General features: G+C 52.4%; 2 protein-coding genes across 2 annotated transcripts; one reads left to right on the top strand and one right to left on the bottom strand.

The window, feature by feature from the left end:
- Positions 1–93: 93 nt before the first annotated feature.
- Positions 94–17,782, top strand: LOC116666010 (translation initiation factor IF-2-like). The gene is made up of 3 exons (XM_032487842.1): positions 94–1,171; positions 16,672–16,859; positions 17,628–17,782. Exons 1-3 carry the CDS (start codon positions 384–386, stop codon positions 17,633–17,635), a joined length of 984 nt encoding a protein of 327 aa, XP_032343733.1. The 5' UTR covers positions 94–383; the 3' UTR covers positions 17,636–17,782.
- Positions 6,685–20,304, bottom strand: RDH13 (retinol dehydrogenase 13). Its single transcript, XM_032487841.1, has 7 exons — positions 20,173–20,304; positions 17,782–17,900; positions 15,470–15,625; positions 12,500–12,604; positions 11,212–11,424; positions 10,309–10,410; positions 6,685–8,994 (listed from the first exon to the last, which is right to left on the bottom strand). Exons 1-7 carry the CDS (start codon positions 20,235–20,237, stop codon positions 8,750–8,752), a joined length of 1,005 nt encoding a protein of 334 aa, XP_032343732.1. The 5' UTR covers positions 20,238–20,304; the 3' UTR covers positions 6,685–8,749.
- Between the last annotated feature and the right edge of the window lie 1,009 nt (positions 20,305–21,313).

Genomic DNA, 21,313 nt, shown 5'->3' with positions numbered 1-21,313 from the left:
CCTAAATATTTAACGTCCGTCATCGCTCTTGTAAAGTTGTTAGTACTAGGATGCCCTCTGCTGTCAGGGTTGTGAAGTACACCTTTTTCCTTGGTTTTATTTTTTCCTTTTTCTTGCAAAATCTTGATTTTTCTTTCTTTCGTTTTCCCCCTTAACCATGCAGTGTACAAAAGGTACTTCTCCCCTCTAATTCCAATTTTCCTCTCTCGATGGAGACTTACATTTCCAAGGTTGCAGTCAGCGCTCTGATCCGTGTGTTTTTTGGTTTTGGGGTTTTTTGTTTGTTTGTTTGTTTGTTTTTTACTGTTCTCACACTTCCCTCTTTCCGGTGGCGCTTTCCACACAACGCTAGGCCCGCCTGAAGCACTCGTTCTGTCTGTCCCATGGTTCTGCTCAGACTGTCCGTGCGGCCCCCGCCTGCAGGGCGGCGGCCGGCGCAGCCGCGGTCCCCGCTCGCCCAGCCTCGGGACGACGCGCGCGGCCTCCCGGGCGGGCGGGCGCTGCGCGAGGGCGCGCGGGGCGGGGCGGCGCGGACCCGCCCCCCGGAGCCGCGGCCCGGGGAGCGCAGGCGCGGGCGGCGCTCGGCTGCCGACCCCGTCACGGCGAAGCCCCCGGCGGCGGCGGCGGCGGCGGCCTGGGCGTCGGAGGAGCCAGACGAGGCGGGGCCGGCGCGGCGGCTGCGGCGCGCGGGCCGGGAAGGTGGGCCCGACGCGGGAGCCGGCGGCCGCGGCAGCGCCTACTGGAGACCCGCCGCCTCGAGGGCGCGAAGCGGCGGCTGCAGGCCGACGACCACGCGCGGCGCGAGCTCTGCTGCTCCCTCGACGACGACCGGCAGGAGGCGCGCGAGGGGCAGCGCTTCGGGCCGCCGGGCCGGCGCCGTGTGGCACGAGGTGGCCCGCTCGGGCCGCGCCTGGAGGGCTGGGGCCCCAGGAGCTGGTGTCGCTGCTGGACGAGGGGCGCGGGGGACGCGGGGACCCGCGACGTGGGCACCGGCGGCGGCACGTGGAGCGCCGGCAGCGGCTGCAGCCCGGACCAGCGCCGCCACGCCCCGGCCCCGCTGCTGCCCCCGGGCTGCACAGGCCCCCCGACCGCAAGGCCGTCGCCACGCGCAGCTCCCTGGACGACCTGTCGGCGCCGCCGCATCACCGAAGCATCCCCGACGGCCTGCACGGTAAGGACGGCGCCCGCCGCGGGGCAGCGGGACCCGGGGCGCACAGCGCCTTCCCCGGGGGCGGCCGCCACTGCAGACATCCCCCTCCAGCTGGCACCCGGACTCCGGGCTGGGAGACCCCGGGCCCACCCGCAGTGCGGTTTTGGGTGGTGATTCTCGGCTTAAGTGCTGGAGGCGTGTTCCTGTCCCGCTCCGAATCGCCGGACCCCAGAAAAGTTTCTCTCCTGCGGAGTCATCAGTCTTAAGTCTAGCGCTGGAGGGGTGACTGGAGGCGCCGCACCCCTGCCGAAACCCTTGCCGGGGAACGGGAAGTTTTTAACGGAAAGAGACTGAAAGGCCCTTTGGATGACATTGAAATTTCCTCCTATTTGGAGCAACAAGCAGTCCCACACTTGAGCAGTGTTCACGAGTGTGCCGGGGCTGCAATTCCACCGGGGCTTCTCCGTGCTGCCTGCCGGCTGCGAAGGCTCAGGCGCAGCTGGGCCAGAGGACCAGGGAGGGAGGGGGCGGAGGGGAGAGTGCTCAGAGCCCCCCTGGTTTGCTCTTAGTCCTGCACTTGTCTCAGGGTCCAGGGACCTTTCTCAACTGAGGCTCTAAAACTTCCCAGAGGACTGCGTGCTTGCAGTGGGTCCTGGCTTTTTGTCTCCACGTGCCTCAGTTTTCTTATCTGTAGAATGGAGCCGATGATCCCTACCTCCCGGGTATGGGTTGGCGATAAAAGCCTCTGAAGGGATTTGTAAGCTGCAGGTCACCTTATAGGAAGTGCCACAATCGTCAGCAGCCTGGGTGTGGGTGGGAGGACCTTTGGCCTGAGGAAAACTCAGCTACTGCCTTTTTTTTTTTTAATGGAAGTATAGTCAGTTACAGCGTGTACATTTCTGGTGTACAGCACAATGTCCTAGTCATGTGTGCATATATATAAAAATATTTTTTTCGTGTATTTTTTCGTATTCTTTTGCACCATAGTTTTAAGTTGAGTGGAGGGCGAGCTGGAGATGAGGAAGATAACAAGCCTCAGTCTGCGCGGTGGCAAAAGCGAGGTCAGATACCATGCTTATGCATTAGGTCCTTGCTCTCAGCTCATCCTCACTGGAACCCTGGGAGGCAGTATTATCCCTGCTTTACAGCCAAGCAAGTGCAGGCTCAGAGAGGTTCTGAGCATTTCCTAGGAAAGCATTTGAAATGGGAATGTCTCCGTTCCAGTTGCCTGGGTGGGGCTCCCAGGGGTCCTCTACCCTCCAGGCCGTGGGCTGGCTTGCATCTCTGGCCAGTTGTCATTTTGGCTGATAATATTAATCAGCAGACAATAGTGACTCCCTGTTCTTTTTTTAAAACACGTTTATTGTCATATGGTTCCTGTACAGTAAACTACACATACTTCAGGTGTGCAATTTTATGAATTTTGATAGAGGTAGGCACCCATGAAACCACCACCACAAGCAAGATAGCTAACATTTCCGTCACTCCCCAAGAGGTGCAAATTTCGAATTCCCAATTTATCCCTTCCATCCCCTCTCCCCTTGGTAACCATAAGTTCCCTGTGAGTCTGTTTCTGTTTTATAGAAAAGTTCATTTGTGTCCTTTTTTAAATTGCATGTGTCAGCGATATCATATGGCGTTTTTCTTTCTCTTTCTAGCTAGTGCTCTCTATTCTTGATTCCTGACCCAAGTCTGCCCTCTTTCTCGCATCCTGGGAAGTGTCACTTCCTTATCGGTGACCACTGAGCAGATGGCTGATAACCCCATTGCCCAGAGGGCCCAGGCTGTCTCATGTTGCAATCTCCACTCTTCCTCTTCTCCGGCAAGTTCCGTAACTTCCCCGAGGCTGTCTCTGCTCTTCTGTAAAGTAGGGCAGAACCCAAAGTGCCCTCTTATCCATGCGAGGCCAAGGGAGGTCGGCCTCCACCGTGGTCGGAAGCCCTGTCTGCATGTTTTCTTCCAAGGCTCCTCACAAAAAAAGAGGGATGGGGGTTTGCCAAACAGCCATCGGTGTTCTCTCTGAGACTCGGCTGTTTAGATAGAGAGTTCGCTTGAGTGTTTGCCACTGAGCTGGTGCCTGCACCTCCCAATGGGCCGGGGAGCAGTGGTCCTGGAGTCTGCTCTTGGAAGCTTCAGGGTGCCTCCTGCCCTGCTGGGTGCCCTGAAGGCCCCAAGCAGCGGCGGTGGGAGGTGGCCCATCTGTATTCAAGGCCAGGCGGGCTGGGCCTGGGGCTGGCAGCCTGTGAATGCATATGCAAATAGACCTTTCTCCCGGCTCTGTTTTGCGGGCCGGGCTGGGCTGACTGCAGCCGGGGCCACGACGCTCTTCATGCTGGTCGAGCGGGGCTGGCTAAGGCAGGCAAACCCCAGGCACATGGCCCCGAACCTGCCTCTGTCGATGGTTCCCAACTGAAAGTGCCTTTTCCCTCCCGGGGGGCATCTGGCCATGTCTGCAAACAGTTCTGGTAGTCACAGCTGGGTCGGAGGTGCCACTGGTGTCCAGTGGGGAGGGACCAGGGCTGCTGCTCAGCACCCTACCATGCATGGGACAGCGCCCCATGTGCCCCCCTCACCCACGCAAGGAATTACTCTGCCCCGTAGGATAGAGGCCCTGGGGCTGGGAAACCCTGCTTGAAGTCCTTACCTCCTGACATTCCTGGGGCTGGGGCCGGGGGTGGGGGGGGGCGGCAGAGGGGCTTTTATGAGTTCTGAGATGAGCATGTGACCTGTAATAACCTAATTCGACAAACGAAGGAGAAGTGCTTCTCTCCCTCCCGCTGAACAGAAAACAAAAAACAGACGGACCAAACTGGCCCCAGCAGTCATCTTGGGACCACCCCCGACCCCCAACCCTGCAACGAGATTATGTTTGTTTCCTCTGGCTGTTGCAACAAATTACCATCTCCTAGATGGCTTTTAACAACATGAATGGATTCTCTAACCGTTCCAGAGGCCAGAAGTCCAAGCTCAAGCTGGGGCCAGGGGCATGCAGCTTTCGGAGGCTCTGGGGGAGATTCAGTCCCTTGCCTTTTGTGGCTTGGGTGGGTGAGGGGGTCAGGCTTTCCTGGGTTTGGGCTGCAGCACTCCAGTCCCCGCCCTCTGTCTTCACATAGCGTCCGCCTCTGCTCTCTGTCTTTCCTCCTAAGGACACGTGGTGCTGGAATCGGGGTCCACTGGGGTGATCTAGGACGATCTCATCCCCAGACCCTTCATCACACCTGCAAAGGACCTCTTTAAAAATTAGCTCGCGGTCACAGGTACTGTGGTGTAGGACTTGGACGTCATCTTTTAGGAGGGGACGCCATCCAGCCTGCTTCATCCCAGCCTTGGGGTGGAGTTGGTCACTGTCAGCCATCATGCAGGAGGCATCTCAATGCCGCTGAACTCCGAGAGGCTGGGTTCCTGGGTCGGCTTTTAGCTCTGCCACCACGTCCTCTCTGGGCTTCTGTGGCCTTGGGCTTTGTCTGGCTGTGTTTCAGACTGGTTGCATTCACCTTCCATCTGGCAGAAGGCTAGAGCTGGGTTTGTGCGCCGCCTCAGGGCCTTCAGAGAAGTAGGCAGGGATTATGTTCATTTGTGAGTCAATGTTTGCGGTCCTTGGGGTTTCTCAGTTTCAGAAAGGACACGGATGTTGGTTATGAGGGTTTGTGGCTAGAATTAGCCCTGAGCCATGTTTCTTGCACCTGTGTGAAGACAAGTCCCCGTATGGTCCACGGTTCTTGTGGGCTTAAGTTTAAACCCATAACCCTCCCCACCGCAAAAAAAAAAAAAAAGTGCTCTCTAGAATCAGACTTTGAATTCCAATGCCTCTTCTTGCTAACACACCCCAAGTTTTATTTTTAAGTGAGTAGTGTGAGTTTGTGATAAAATCTCTTTTCAGTTGACTTGCTTGCAGGCAACATGGGTCAAGCTGATTCCACTTAATTTTTTTATTTATCTTTGTTGATGTACAATATTGCATCAGTTTCTGGCGTACAGCATAGCGATTCAGTTATACATATAAATATGTATTCTTTTTCAGATTTTTCCCGTTATAGCTTATTACAAGATATTGAATGTACTTCCCGGTGCTATACAGTAGGTCCTTGACGTTTACGTATTTTATATATAGTATAATTTGCCCCTCCCTGCCTCCCCCTTTGGGAACCATAAGTTTGTTTTCTAAGTCTGTGAGTCTGTTTGTTTTGTAAATAAGTTAGTTTGTGTCACTGACTCAAATCCCACGTGTAAGTTGTACACAGCCCTAGCTGATCTGTTCTGTATATGGTGGTGTGTGTGTGTCAACCCCGGACTCCTAGTGTAGCTCTCCCTGCCTCCACTTAAGTTAAGCAGAAATAAGTTGATGGGGGGTATATCTGGAGGGTAATGAAGCAGATTTTGGAAAGGACAGTGTGGTAGGCGGGAGAGCACCCCCTGCAAGATGTCCACATCCTAGTCCCCGGAACCCGTCACTTTACCTGGCTAAGGGGGATTAAGGTGAATGACGGGATGAAGTTGCTAAGCAGCTGATTTTAAAGTAGGGAGGTGATCCTGGATTATCTGGAGTGGGGGGTGGGGTTCAGTGGAAGTACAGGAGTCCTGAAAAACGGAAGAGGGAGGCAGAAGAGGAAGAAACAGAGAGAGGGCAGCATGAGGACCTGCAGCTCTGCAGACGGAGGCAGGACCACGAGCCAAGGGTCGCAGGTGCCTCTAGAAGCTGGAAAAGCCCAGGAAACTGATTCTCCTGGAGCCTCCGGAAGGAACCAGCCCTGTTCACACCTTGTCTGCAGCCCAGAGAGACCCATTTCGGACTCTGACCTCCAAAACTAAGAGAATGCCCCTGCGTTGTTGAAGCTGCCCCATCTGTGGTCATCTGTTACAGCAGCCATAGGAAGCTAGGACAGCTGGGAACAGGGACACACCTGGGATGCAGGGACCAGGGAGCCCATAGACACCATCATCTTTGGACAAACGTGTTTAGTCCCAGTGTCAGTCACCGAGATGCAGATTCAGGGAGAGGGTCGGGCTGGTCTTGCTTGAGTCAGACTCACGTGCCCACTCCTCAGACATGGGAAGACAAGGTGCCACCCAAACTGTAGATAACAGGGGAGCAGAAAGTCTCTGCGGGAGCTTCCAGGTTGGTGAACGCGTGGAGATGTGGGGACAGTGGCGCCCCCACACCCCTTCCCACACCCCTCACCCTCCGCGTCTCTTCTGTCTGGCTGTTGCTGAGTTAGCTGACATCACCAGCAACTGGACAACTAAGACATTCACGTCCTCAGATGTGACACGCTGCAGGGGACACAGCATCACTTTGGCGTGTCCCCAACCAAAATGCAAAACCCGATCTAATCATGAAGAAATAGCAGACAACCCCCAACTGAAGGGTGGTCTATACGACAGCTGGCCCGTCACTCTTCAGGAGCGTCAAAGTCATGAAAAATAAAGACCACAGTTTATACGGTTGCCAAAGGAGAAGTGGAGGGAGGGATAAGTTAGGAATATGGGATTAACGGATACAAAGTACTATGCAGAAAACAGATCAACAACCAGGATTTACTGTACAGCACAGGGAACTATATTCAGTATCTTGTAATAACCTGTAATAGAATAGAATCTGAAATACATGCATATGTGTCTGTATAACTGAATCACTCTGCTGTACACCTGAAACCAACACAAAATTGTAAATCAACTATACCTCAATTCTTTTTAAGTATTTTTAAAAACACCACAGTTTAAAGCAGACTAAAGAGACAGGACAACTAATGCAATATGTGACCCTAGATTGGACCCTGGGCCAGAAAAAAAAATTTTGTTTTTACTATAAAAGACATTACTGTTGCTAAAACTTGAATGTCTGCAGATGAGATGTTAGATGCTAGCGTCACCAGTGGTACTTTCTTGATTCTGATCACGGCATTGTGGTTATGGAAGCAAATACCACCATCACCCCAGTTGAATCCTATACGTGTATTTAGAGAGCCAGGGGTTTTGAGGGTGCGCCCTGACTCCCAGGAGTACACATATATCCTTGTGATGTACATGCTGTCCGGGTGGCTCCCCCATGAGTCCCACCTCCTGAGAGTCACACCCTTGCAACAGTCCCTTCCTTTTCTGTGTGACCGGATCTGCAGCTTGCTTCTAACCCACAGAACAGGGCGGGCTCGCCTACACAGTTATTGGCATGGCGCAGTTTCTCCCAGTTGTTGGGCTCAGGCCTCAGTTCCTGTGTGGCTGTTCCTGGCCACGCACTGGCGGCCGGCTCAGCACTGAGCGGGGACGGCAGGGAGCGGGGAGAGCCAGTGATACAGACGTCCGTCTTTTGTAACCTAATCACGGGAGCTCTCACCTTTGTGCTGTTCTGTTTGTTAGAAGTGGGTCACCCACGAGGTCCAGCCCCAATTCAGGGGGTTAGAAGACACAGGGCACGAACGGGGGGAGGTGGGGTCCACGTCGGGAGCTGCCACCCTCAGGGTCAAGCCACCCTCAGCATGTCCTTTGGCCGTCCTCCTCTGAGGTGGTAACAGAAGGAAGACTCACTGTGTTTACAGAGCAGGCGCCTTTCATCCCCCCGCATCATGTCTTGATGACTTAGCTTTGTGGCTGCCCCCTGAATTCTATTTTTTAAATATATTTTTACTGAAGTATGATCATTTTACAATGTTACGTCTGTGCCCGAGCTGAGGGCCAGCCCCGATTCCAACACAGGAGACACGCAGACTTCAGGGACGGGTGCCACAGGAAAGGGGGGAGGACACCTTTCATCTCGAAAAGTCTGAACTTCAATTTGATTATTGCCCCGCTGACACTTAAACTGATGGCCTGGCCCCCTGAAGACAATAGATACAGGAGCTCTTCCAGTTCTCCTGTTCGGCTCGTCGGCGCTCCCCCTCACACACACAGACGAAGACGATGAAACCTACGACTCAGCCGCATTTTTAAAACTTTTGTCATTAAAGAGCAGGTCCGCGCCTCCGGTTTCCATCACCGAGGGAGCTGGAGAGGGGATCGTGATCACAGGCTTCCGGGTTCCTCGGTGGTTCCTCACCCCGCGCTGTCCCCAGCGTGGCTCGGAGCTAACAGGGCAGACCTGTGTCGGCCGGTTCCCGGCGGGGCGCCTCGCCAGGGTCTGGCACACGGGCGGCCCGCAGCAAACGTCCACGGGCCAAGAACGCACAGCTGCCATTCCCCTGAGCCAGGCTATCACCCGTCACCACGCGCCATCCAATGAGGTAGTCGAGTTATTCTGCGCATTTTACATTTGGAGAGCAGACTGGAGGTGTGCAAGGTCCCATGGGGACCCGTGAACTCCAGGGCATCAGTCGGGTAACTTGCCCACCACACACCACAGGGTCCCCGGCATGGCCCACACCAGCCGAGCTGACTCCGCCCTCCACCGTTGCCGGTTTACAGCCCCAGGGAAGGCATCTGATGGCCCAGCTCACCTGCTGGCAGCAGGGCACAAGGCACCAGCCATTCCCTGGGTCAGGTGCCCATCTGCAATTCAGTCCACTGTGGCCAGGAGAGCCGATACTGCCGCCTAGAGGCTGCTGCTGGCATGGCGGCCAGCTTGTTTTGTCGCTGCTCCATCCCTGTGACTCTGCCAGCTCCCAGAGGTTATTTGCGGAGGGGCTGGCCCTTCTCAGAGGCTCCAGAGGAGATCTCCAGGCCCACCAGGCGGGCACTTTCAGCCCAAAGCCTCTGGGCCACCTCTTCATCTTCAGCCTCGGGGGCCGGAGCCCTCTCTTTGAGTCCATCAAAGTACTTTCCAGAAACACCCTCCAGTTCCTCGGCCACGGCCAGGTAGGTGCTGGGCTGGGCCGCCAGCTGGGGGCTCTTGACCAGCATCCAGAAGACGGGCCCTGCAATCAGAGTTCCGTCCACACGTTCAGAGAGGAGGACACTGAGAGTCCTCGTCTGCCCCAGGTGACTCAGGACCCACTGAGGCCAGAGGTTTCCCTAGAGCCCCACAGAGCCCACCTCCATTCAGGCCTTGGCCCCTGTGGTTCCTACACCAGGCATTCCTTCCCCTGGTGCCGCGCAAATACTTCCAGATGCAGGGACCAGCCTGACGGCTGCCTCCCCCAGGAAGCCCCCCTGGCTTTTCCCAGGCAAATGGAAGCTCCCCCTCCTCTATGTCAACCTCAGGTCCTCGCCCCACCCGATCTTTCTTTAAAATAACTTTCATGTATTGAATGTGGTATCAGGTGCCAGCCTCAGCTTAACATCCCTGATACCTAGTTCCCACCTACTAAATGTTTTTTGGGATTATAAACACTTGTTATAAAGCTCTAATTATTTATTCGGCCTGAATCTGGGCCAGGCACTGTGCTGGCACTTTTCAAGGAGGTCTCATCTAACCCTCCCCACTGTGAGGCAGGCACTTCTACAGCCCTCACTCTGCGGATAAGAAAAGGGAGGCTAGGAGAGAAGTCACCGCCCCAGGTGGCCCAGCTCCTTTGGGATGGACTTCAGGAAGTCAGCTCCGTGACCTCCCCCTCCAGGACAGTTTTCTTATCAAATAGGCTCTGGCCTGTTTCCTGAGGCTATTCTGAGGCTGGCAGACCAGACAGGCATATAAAAGTGACTCAGTGCCAGGAAAGATACTGGGAACGGGGCCGAGGAAAGCCTGGAGATAGTCTCTGAGTGTCATGTTAACTTTATGGGTCAGCTGAGCTAAGGGATCCCCAGGGAGCAGGTAAAACATTATTTCTGGGTGTGTCTGTGAGGTGAGGGTATGAGCAGAAACGATCAGCATTTGCTCTAAGTAAAACCCACCCTCACCAAGGTGGCTGCGCACCATGCAGTTCATTGCAGTGAGAACAGAACAAAAAGGTGGAGGAAGGACAAATTCCCTTTCTCCCCTTGAGCCAGGACATCATCTCCTGCCCGGAGACGTCGGTGCTCCTGGTCTTCTGGCTCAGGCTGGGACTTACGCCATCAGTTCCTCTGGTACTCAGGCCTCTGGGTTTGGACTAAAACTACACCACTGGCTTTCCTGGACCTCTGGTGTCAGATCAGATCGTGGGGCCTCTCAGCCTCCACAGATGCATGAGCCAATCCCTCCTGTAAATCCCTCTAGATATCTATGTGTATCCTGTTGATTCTGTTTCTCTAGAAAACCCTGACTAATACACTGAGGGGGGTGCTGGACCCCAGGATGGGAGGGGACTTACCGAGCATGAAGCTGGAGAAGGCAGAGCTGTGCATGCCCGTGTGTCTGCCCAGCTCTGTCCTGGCCACGCCGGGGTGCAAGGCATTGACAGTCACGCCTGTGCCTGGGGAGAGACGGGGAGGGTAAGGAACGGAGGCAGGCAGGTGCCAGGTGCACCCCTACCAGGAAGGCTGATGCTGCCCGCCCTAGGCTCGGGGGCTCCCCATCAACCCATGCCGCCTTCTTGCTCTGAAACCTCCACACCAGGCGGTTTCATCTTGCAAGGCAGCTCTGTTTCATGGCTGCCCAGAGCAGAGCCTCTCAACCTGAGTGTGTAAAACTCACCGGGAGGGCTTGAGAAACCCAGACGGCTGGGCTCCACCCCCAGAGTCTGAAGTGGTGAGTGGGCTGGGGTGGGGCCTGAGATGCTGCAATTATGACAGGTGCCCAGGTGAGCTGGTACTACTGATCCACAGACCCTCTTTGAGAAGCAAGGGCAAACGGTAGACTTTTCAACTTCAGCACCATGAACACTGAGGTCAGGGAGGGTGTTGCTCAGTGTAGAGCACATGCTTAGCATGCATGAGGTCCTGGGTTCAATCCCCAGTGCCTCCATTAAAAAAAACAAAACAAATAATAAACACTAAGGTCGGGTCATTCTTTATCTTATAGGATGTTCAGTAGTATCCTTGGCCTCTGCAAAATGTCTCCACATACTGCCACTGGCCTAGAGCAGCAGAGGCTCTGAGATTGATTAGTGATGTCTGCTTCAGGCACAGCCTGGAGCATGGTGGTATATATGTCCTGTGTTTGCCTATGGTGTCCGGCAATGCCTGACCTCCCGTCAGTCGGCCCAGGGTCACAGCAGGACGGTTTCAGATCTGGAGCTAAAGGAAGGAGAGGCCAGCGAGGCCGTCACGCGCACCTTGCAGCCGCCGGCTCAGCTCCTTGGTGAAGAGGACAAGGGCCAGCTTACTCTGGCAGTAGGCTGCCTTAGTGTCATACTTCCTCTTCTCCCAGTTCAAGTCCTCGAAGTCTATGTGCCCAGCAACATGGGCCAAGGACGAGAGGTTGATGATCCGTGAAGGGGCAGAGGCTTTCAGCTTGTCCAGCAGCAAGTGTGTCAGAAGAAAATGGCCTGGGTGAAGGAAAACAAAAAGGCAATTTTACTGAACCATACTAAGAACATGCCTTTATTTCATCCTCCCGATAACCCTTGTTTCTCAGCGAGGTCAACTTTGCCCCACAGGGGACATCTGGCAACATCTAGAGACAATTTTGTGTATGGGGGGGGTGGAGAACAGTAATTCTTTTTTTTTTTTTTTAATGGAGGTGCTGGGGATTGAACCCAGGACCTCCTGCATGCTAAGCACATGCTCTACCTCTGGGCTATACCCTCCCCTCCTGGAGACAATTTCGATGGTCACAACTGCAGAGAGCAGTGCAGCCAACTAGTGAGTGGAGGCCAGGGATGCTGCTAAAAATCCTACAATGCACAAGACAGTGCCCACAAAAAAGGATTATGCGGCCCCAGATACCAAGCTCTGTGATGACCCTGTGGGGTCAGCTGGAGAAGAGGATGCCTTCTGTCTCCCCAAGTCCTTCCTTTCTCCTTTCCTTCTTCAGTGATAGAATTTTTGGTTATGCTTAAGACTGCCCCGTGAAAGACTACATTTCCCGACTCCCTTGCAGCTGAATGTGGGCAGGTGACTGAGTCCCAGCCAGCAGGGGGTGGAGGAGAGTAACACTTGTGTTGTGGGTTGAATTGTGTTCCCGCCACCAGCTCCTCCAAGTCCTGCCCTCTCGCACTTCAGCGTGGGACCTTGTTTGGACACTGGGTCTTTAAAGAGGGATCAAGTTAAAATGAGGTCATTGGGGGCGGGGAGCTAACCCCATAGGATTGGTGCCTACCCAACATTTCTTTGCTTCACCCTTACTAATGGAACTCCAGTTGCATTCAGATAAACTGACACAGTGAGTGAAGGACAGACAGAGACTGGAGGACAGACAGACAAGAACAAAAGGCCAAGAGGCTGATGGACAGTGCAAAGGACTGAGGGTCCAGCGATGGACAGGCGACTCCCTGAGCCACTGGGTGACCCCATGTGTGGCCACGTTGGAGAGTGGAAGAAGACCCCCCTCCCGGAGCCTCTCTGGCCCACAGGGGACCACGCTCACATCCCAGGCCGATGCCACACAGCCCCCAGCCTCACCCAGGTAGTTAACGCCAAGCTGCATCTCGAAGCCGTCCTCAGTGGTCCAGTGAGGGCACCGCATCACGGCCGCGTTGTTGATCAGGATGTGCACGTGTTCCTCCTCTGCAAGACGGGGGTGAGGACACCTGTGTCAGCCCCGCCCTGCAGGGAGCACCAGGGCAGCCGAGGGACAGAGCCCCTTGCGCTGGGCTGAACAGTGTCCCCAAACATTCATGTCCACCCGAAACCTCTGAATGTAGCCTGTTTGGAAACAGTCTTTACAGAAGCAATCAAGTGAGGATGAGGCTGTACGTAGGATAGGCCCTAATTCACCACAACTGGTGTCGTAACAAGAAGTGGGGATTTAGACTCAGACTGAGACATGCGGGGAGAACATCCTGTGACAACAGAGGCAGAGCTGGGAGTGATGCATCTACGAGCCTAGAGGCACCGGGGATTGACGGCCCCGCCGGAAGCCGGAAGAGGCAAGGGGGCATTCTGCCCAGAGTCTGGGAGGGAGCCCGGCCCGCTGACGCCTGGATCTTGGACTTCTGGCTCCGGAGCTGTGAAAGAATGAATCTTCATGGTCTCAAGCTACCCAGTTGGCGACACTGTATTCCAGCAGCCCCAGAAAATGAGTACTCCCACCACCACCCAGCCTGGGAGATCTTTCTAGAAGGAGAAAGCGGCCACATCTGCTGCAGGAGCCCCCAAGCCTCAAACTGGGAGTTACTGGTGGAAGCTGGGGCCCTGTGGGCTGATGGCTCTGCGTCTGTTCCGCAACCCAGCTTCCCTGGCACAAGGGGCTGCCCCTCCTGGAGCCTCAATTCCTCGTGTGTGGAATGGGATGAATAACAGAGCCTTCATTCCTGTGTCAGCTTCCAGGGGTGTCGGTAAGCGAGCACCGCACCCCGGGCAGCTTGAACAGCAATGTCCTCTCTCCAGATGCTGGAGGCTGGGAGCCTGAGCGGGCGGTGCGGGCAGGGCTGGTTCCCTCGGAGGCTGTGCGGGAGAATCTGTCTGCGCCTCTCTCCCAGCTTCTGGTGGCCGTGCTGGCATTCCTCCACCCAGCGTCTTCCCTGTGTGTGTGTCTTCTTGTCAAAACTTCCCCGTTTTATAAGGACACCAGTCAGGTTGTGTTAGGACCTGCCCTATGACTTCATTTCAACTTGATCACCTCCATAAAGACCACATCTGGGGTGGGGGGGCAGTTATAGCTCAAGTAGTAGAGTGTGTGCTTAGCATGCACGAGGTCCTGGGTTCAAAATCTGCCAGGTAGAGTGGCTTAATTCTTGTTCATTCAGCAAGTTGGGTTTTTTTGAGAGGGGGTGTGTAATTAGGTTTATTTACTTAACGGAGGCACTGGGGATTGAGCCCAGGACCTTGTGCATGTTAGGCACGTGCTCTACCACTGAGCTACACCCTCCCCACCCCATATAGCAAGTATTTTCTAAGCACCTCGTATTGAGCACTGGATATACAGGATGGACAAGACAGTCGTGAGTGTTCCAGGGTGACTGGGAGTCAGTCTGACAGCCAACTGCATACGTAAGGGAATTCTCCAGTGAAAAGAGCTGTGAAGGAGGCAAACGGGGACCCCATAGAGAATGTTGCCGTGAGGGAGGTGAGGGCCACCTTCAGGGAGGACACAAATACGTCTGCAAAGGGTGTTCACAGCAGCACCGCTCGGAGCAGCAGCAGGCGGGAGGCAAGCCAAGGGCCCTGCGTGGCCAACTGTCAGAGCCACGCTGCGGGGTACCCTGTGGCCTGGAAGACAGTGTAGCCACAGGAAAACAATGAAGAAACACAATGTAGCCACGGGAAAAAAAAAGCAGGGGGAAGCTCCGCCTGCAATGATCTCCAAGAGACGACGGGAGAGACGAAACCCAGGGCAGCGCTGGGTGTATAGTGGGCTCCCCGGTTTGTACAAAAGAGCCAAAGGGAGGTGTACGCCCTCGTTTGCTTTTTAAATGAATAAAAGGGCTCCAAACGGACCACAGGAGGTAGAGCACGGAACACATCTGAGGACGGCATCTCTGATGGAAGGAAGCCATTCTGCTGTGTCCCCACTGGCACTTTCTGAATGTTTAACCCAGTAACTGTTATTCCTGTTCGAAAAAATTAATACATAGGTAGTTCTGGGACCACACGGTGGGAAGCAGGAAGAGGGACTCCTCCAGCAGGGGGACCAGGAAGATGCCAGCCTGATCCCCGGATTTGCAAAAAGAAATACCCAGCGGAGAACGTGGGAGTTCCAGGGACTCTGCACCGTGCCTGTGTGTCCCTGTCAGTCACCTATTGTCACAGCCGGGTCTGGGCGCTCCTTGAAAATAGAGCCTGAACCTGACTCATGTCTGTGTCCCCGGTGTCACCCAGGAGCCAGAGAGCCTCAGGAAATGTAGGGTGAATCAGTGTTTCACCTGGCCAACTCATCCAGCACCTCCCTACACATGGAATCTCATCTCGGCCTCTGCGTCTTGTGGGAATCAAGCTCACACAGAAGGAGGTGGCTTTCCTATAGAGCAGGGCTCATTAACTTCTTCTGTAAAGGACCAGACAGTAAATACTATGGGCTTTGCAGGCAATACGGTCTGTCTCTGCTGAACTCTGCCCTCGCAGGACTAAAGCAGCCATAATTTGTAAACCCATGGGCATGGCTGTGTACCAAGAAAATTTTATATATGGAAACTAAAATTTGAATTCCATATAAAACTAAAATTTGAATTCCATAAGACAGTCATGTGTCATGAAATATTATTCTTTTGGGGTTTTTTTCCTGTCATTGAAAAATGTAACAAATGTCAATGTGAAAATGTCAGGAAAGAAAAGAATATAAAATCTTCACCCCATGGGCTGCATGGAAAACCAGATCTGGCCTGCAAGCCATAGCCTGCCCACACCCAGCTCCAGGGCCAGCCTGGTGTATTCACTCCTCAGAGCCTGGCCGCCCAAGTCCTCACCCTACAGGGCTGGCGTCCTCCCTCCTACCTTCAGTGATCTTCCTTGCAAACTCTCGGATGGACTTAAGGGAGGCCAAGTCCAGGTGCCGGGCGTTGACATGGTGATTGAGGGTCTCCCTGCGAATGTCTTTTGCTGCCGCCTCACACTTCTCCATGTCTCGACAGGCCAGAATGATGTTTCCTCCTGGAAGCCCCAAACAAGAAAAAAAAATTTTTTTAATCCACTCCTAAGATAAATGAAAACAGAAGTCCACACCAAAAAAAATGCATGCTCAACTATTTACAATAGCTGAGACATGGAAGCAATCTAAATGTCCATCAACAGATGACTGGATAAAGAAGTTGGTTACCAGGAAGGAAAGGGGGTCAGAAGGGGTAAATTGAGAGTTCAAGATTAGCAAATACTAACTACTATATATAAAATAGATAAAAAAGTTTCTACTATATAGCACAGGGAACTATATTCAACACTTTGTAGTAACCTATAATGAAAAAGAATAGGAAAAGGAATATATGTACATATACATGACTGAAACATTATGCTGTACACCGGAAATTGACACATTGTAAACTGACTGTACTTCAATTAAAAAAAAAATTTTTTTTAGCGGGAAAGGTATAGTACGAGTGGTAGAGTGCATACTTAGCATGCATGAGGTCCTGGGTTTAATCCCTAGTACCTCCTCTAAAAATAAACCTAATTACCTCCCCCACAAAACAAACAAAAAAGAGTTTTTTCAATGTGCACCTGAATGTATATAACAGCACTATTCACAATAGCCAAAGGTGAAGACAACTCAAACGTCCATCAAGGGATGGATGAATAAGTGAAATGTGGTCTATCCACTGGTGGAATATTACTCAGCCATGAAAAGGAAGGACATTCGGTCACATCCACGTGGATGAACCGCAAAAACAAGATGTTCAGGGAAAGAAGCCAGACACAATATGTCGTAGAGTGTGTGATTCCATTTATCTGCAATGCCCAGAAAAGGTAAATCCATAGAAGGTGGATTAGTGGTTTCCGAGGTTTGGGGGGATGGGGAATTAGGGCGTGATGGCTTAGAGGACTGAGGTTTTGTTTTAGGGTGATAAAAATGTTCTATAGTGCAGACTGGTGATGATTGCACAGTTCTGGGAATATACTAAAAATCACAGAAGTGAATACTTAAAAGGTGTGAATTACATCTTCATATAGCCATTAGAAAAAAAAACAACTTTTTTTTCAAGTTATAAAAGTGAGAAGAAACGGACTGAGCAGAGGATGCTGACCATGTGGATCTACAAGGCTCATCGCCCCACAGCTGGACCCAGCTGCCTGCTACACGTCCCACTGTCCCCTCGTACTGTCCAGAACGAACTCATCAAGTCCGGAATCTGCCCTTCCAGTGGCAGCCTGGCCCTCAGGACAGCAGCAGGTGTGAAGGCTCAACTTCCTTTCTCTCCTTTTCCTGAAAGGAGCCTGTGTCCCTCCCTTGGGGAGACCCCATGTGGTGATGGTTGGACGGGGGGCCTGCCTATCTTGGCCCCCCACTGATCTGACCTCGGGAGTGGGCAGGCAGCTCTGGTCTGGTCTTTTGGGGACCCATTTCCCTGGTCACCACAACTCAACAAGCCCAGGGCGAGTTTCCAGTCTCCTCCCAGCCCTCAGCCCTGCCCTGCCGCAGCCTCCCCATCCGTCCCACCGCTGGTCCTCCAGCTGTTCAGACCAAAGCCCTTGACCGCTCCCTCTCTTGCGCCTGACCCCACAGGAAACCCCATTGATTCTACCAGTTGTTTGTTTTTTTAATGGAGGGACTGGGGACAGAACCAGGACCTCGTGCATGCTAAGCACGCACTCTACCACTGAGCTACACCCTCCCCAACATTGATTCTAAATTCAGAAGAGATCTGTGTGTGCTGAGGAGGGCACTTCTCCTCCATAACCCCAGTCTGACCACGAGAAAAACACCAAACTAACCCAAATCAAAGGGCATTCTACAAAACACCTGACTGGTAAGCCTGGAGGAGCCTGAAGCCAAGACTTGACCCCTAACCTCTGACCCGGGCCTCAGCCCAGCCAATAGGACTGAGTCCCACGACAGTAGGAAAGGGTGAGGCCCATGCAAAGAGGAAAACCAAAGCCAGAAATTGCCGAGTGTCCAGGGCCTCTTCTGAGACCCTGAACCCGCCCTTCCCTCTTCCAGGGACATGAAGTTTTTGGGCTTAAGCCGGCGTGAGTCTGTTCCTGCCACTTGCAACCAAGTGAATCGGATGCCTGCACACCCCCCAGGAAACAAAACCGTCCTCTGCCCGCAACTGGGGCAGAGAAGGCAGGCGCCCACCGCCCACCGACTTCACCTCTCTTGGCCAGCTCCAAGGCGGTCTGCTTCCCGATGCCCGTGTTGGCACCCGTCACAACAACAGTCTTCCCGGGAATGGTGGCCTTGCTGGGACAAGCCCCGCCAACGACATAGTCCCTGAAGGTAAGAAATGACAGGTCAGTTCCATCTGTCCACGCACTCTTGCCACAGGGGCCCCAGGCTTTTGTGGTCTCAGGCAAATGACTGCTCTGAGCTTGTGTTCCACCAAAGGAAAGATGGAAAAACGTCCCATAGTCCTTAACTCCACAGGGCCATTGTCCTGTTACTAGGAAAGGACTCAGCATGGCCTGGGGTCGGGAGCTTCCAAGACTGAGCCAATCACTATTTTTCTATTTGCTTTTTATTTGTTTATTTAAATGTTTAATTTACCTTTCTTCTGTTGTGGGGACGGGATAATTAGGTTTATTTATTTTTAACCTTATTTTATTATTTTTCTAATGGAGGTACTGGGGATTGAACTCAGGACCCTGTGCATGCGAGGCAGGCACTCTACCACTGAGCTACGTGCTCTGCCGCTGAGCTACACCCTCCCCTCCTCACAATCGCTATTTTGTAAAGACCCACCGTGTCCGTTTTCCGGCGTATGCTGTGACAGATCATCACAAGCTCAGTGGGCTAAAACCATGCAGTTATCTGACCTGCAGACTGTAGGCCAGAATCCGAAATAGGTCTCACTAGGATAAAATCGAGGTGCCGGCAGAGCCGTGTTCCTTCTGGAGGCTCCAGGGGAGAATCATTCTCATGCCTTTTCTAGATTCTAAGGGCCACCCGCATTCCTTGGCTCATGGCCCCTTACTCCGTCTTCAAAGTCTGCAATATAGCACCTTCAAGTCTGATTCTAATCTCTCCTTCCTTCTTAGAAGGACTGTTGTGATTGCATTGGCCCCCTCCCTGGATAACCTAGGATCATCGCCCCATCTCAGGGTCCTTAACCCAATGACATCTGCAAAGCCCCCTTTGCTAGGAAAGGAGATATATTCACAGGTTCTGGGAATTAGGACATGCACATCCTTGGAGAAGGGGAGGGCCTTATTCTGCTACTGTGCCCATATTCCACAGACGCTATATACTGGAAGCAACCACATGCCACCAGTAGGGAAGTGGCCACATAAACAATGTCGTCACCACACAAGAGAAGGGCACTGTACAACACAGTAGCCACCAGCCACCAGAGGCTAACTTTTAATTTAAGTTAATTAAAAATAAGTAGCCGTACTTTTTCCCCCTAGGGCATTCAGTTTTCTTTCACTCTTCCCATGCTGACACTATTTGGTGGTTTTGGGGTTTGTTTGTTTGTTTAGCTTTTTCAGAACTGAAAGACAATAATAGTATGAAAAAAGCAGCCAATGAATTTCATTATAAGGAAAAATTATTCCCATTTTCTAGTGCTTTCAAGAAAAGGTAGTTGATATTTACAAAGCAAACGTTTAATGAATTATGAATAATAAGGTACAATCCAGCTAAACAAACAAACAAAAACTATCAGATCAGGAGAAACAAGTTCAAAATAAATCCTCATCATAGAGCAGATAAACAAACCCAAAATTAGTGATTCAAAGAGATTTATGGTATATCCTTCATTCCCTTAAGAAAAAAAAAAGTATTTCAATATTGTAGTCACTTTCTGGCCTAATTCCCAGCCAATCTCTTGTGTGACTGTAATAAAATTACATATTGCTAATCCTGAGCACTTAACGTGAGACCTACCCTCTTACCCAGTCTCTAAGTACACATTACAGTGCAAATATTGTTAACTACGGGCATAGCATCGTCATACTTGAAGTGCTCAACGGCCACCCGTGGTGGCTATAAAATAGGACAAACGTAAAATATTTCCATCATCGCAGAAAGTTCTAATGAATGTTGCTGCGGTAGAATATTTAGTAGCTTTTTTTTTTTTTTTTCCTAAAGCGAATTAGCCTAGGGAAGACAAGAAAGAACTACAGTATGTATGTATCCCGTGCAATACAGTCTTTTCGTTTACTGAGCCGGACAGCTCTGGTTCGTTTCTGTAATTCCGGGTAACGAGAGCCGAGGTGGCATAGATTTTCCTTGCATCTGGGCCAGGATGCGATATATGGGAAGTGCCCAAGAAGTATTTGCTAAATGACTTAATTAAAGTCCGGAAGCAAGTCCGGAAACAAAAATGTTTACCAGGGCCCGGATCTGCCCGTTTCTCTGGGTGACCTTGGGCCGTGACCTGCCCTCCCGGGGCCTACGCTTGCCCCCGCATTCCGTGGGAGCACTGCCGGTGGGGTGAGCTGGAGGGCTCCTGGGTGCGCGAGCGACTGGCGAGTTCCACCTTCCCTCCCCTGTCCATGCAGACTCGCCCGCCGTTACCCTGGCCGAGGGACCCGCGCGTACTCACTTGAGCAGCACGGCGCCCCCCACCGCTGTGCCCAGCACGGACAGCGGCAGAATGTAGCGGTTCATGCCGGGCCGGAGCGGGGGATCCAATCGCAGCCGCCCGCAGACTCGTGCCCCGGGTCGCTCCAAGGAGCGCGGGGTCCGGGATCCACGTGGGGAAGGGCGGGCGCGGCTGGGACCCGCGGCTTCCGGAAAGGGGCGGGGGCGGGGCGGGGCCCCCAGGGGCGGGACCTATGGGGACGGGCCGCGAGCGCAGCTATAGCTGGGAATGGTAGTTTCTGGGACCGGGGCGTGGCTGTTGTCTCAGGGGCGGGGTTGAGGGGCGGGGCCCTCGCGCAGTTTCCACAAAATCAAACTCGCTCTGCTACAAAGTACAGCGCAGTTCTGGAGAAAGCCCAGGACCCCAGTCCTGCAGCTGCAGCTTCCAGCCTGCGATCCTCTGTGTCTTTCAAATATATGAGCCCATTTCCTCACCTAAAAGTATGTGTTCCTTACAAACTACTATGTATAAAATAAATAAGCTGCAAGGATGTATTGTACAACTTAGGGGAGATAGCCAATATTTTACAATAACTTTAAATGGAGTATAATCTATAAAATTTTTGAATCACTATGTTGTACACCTGAAACTAACAGAATATTGTAAATCAACTATGCCTCAATAAAAATAAGTAAATAAGTAACATAAGGAAGGGAGGGTATAGCTCAGTGGTAGAGTTCCAGCTTAGCAGGCATGAGGTCATGGGTTCAATCCCCAGTACCCCCATTAAATAAATAAATAAATCTAACTACACCCCCCCAAAAAAAATCTCAACAGCATGTTCAGTTAAAAATAGCAAATTTTATTGCATGTAAATTATACTGCAATAAAATGAAAAAGGGGGGGAAACATGGAAAATATTTTAATAATTTTGTTTTAGAAAGTACTTGACTACAAATAATTCACTTGATTTGTGATTAGATCAGGTTTGTCATCAACAGACATACCTAAGAATATTTATGAAATGAGAACTATCTGGCTGATAAATTGTTTACAAATGTCCCAAGAGGTTTTGTGTGGGTTTTTTTTTTTCCCAACAAGACAAATCATGCTTTATTTAATTAAAACTGGTGAGTGTGGCTGGTATGTGGCAGAAGTATAC

Source organism: Camelus ferus, chromosome 9 (assembly GCF_009834535.1).
Source record: "Camelus ferus isolate YT-003-E chromosome 9, BCGSAC_Cfer_1.0, whole genome shotgun sequence".
Classification (NCBI taxonomy): Eukaryota; Metazoa; Chordata; class Mammalia; order Artiodactyla; family Camelidae; genus Camelus; species Camelus ferus.
Note: the sequence above shows the minus strand (reverse complement) of the source record. Positions and strands in the feature narration are given on the sequence as shown.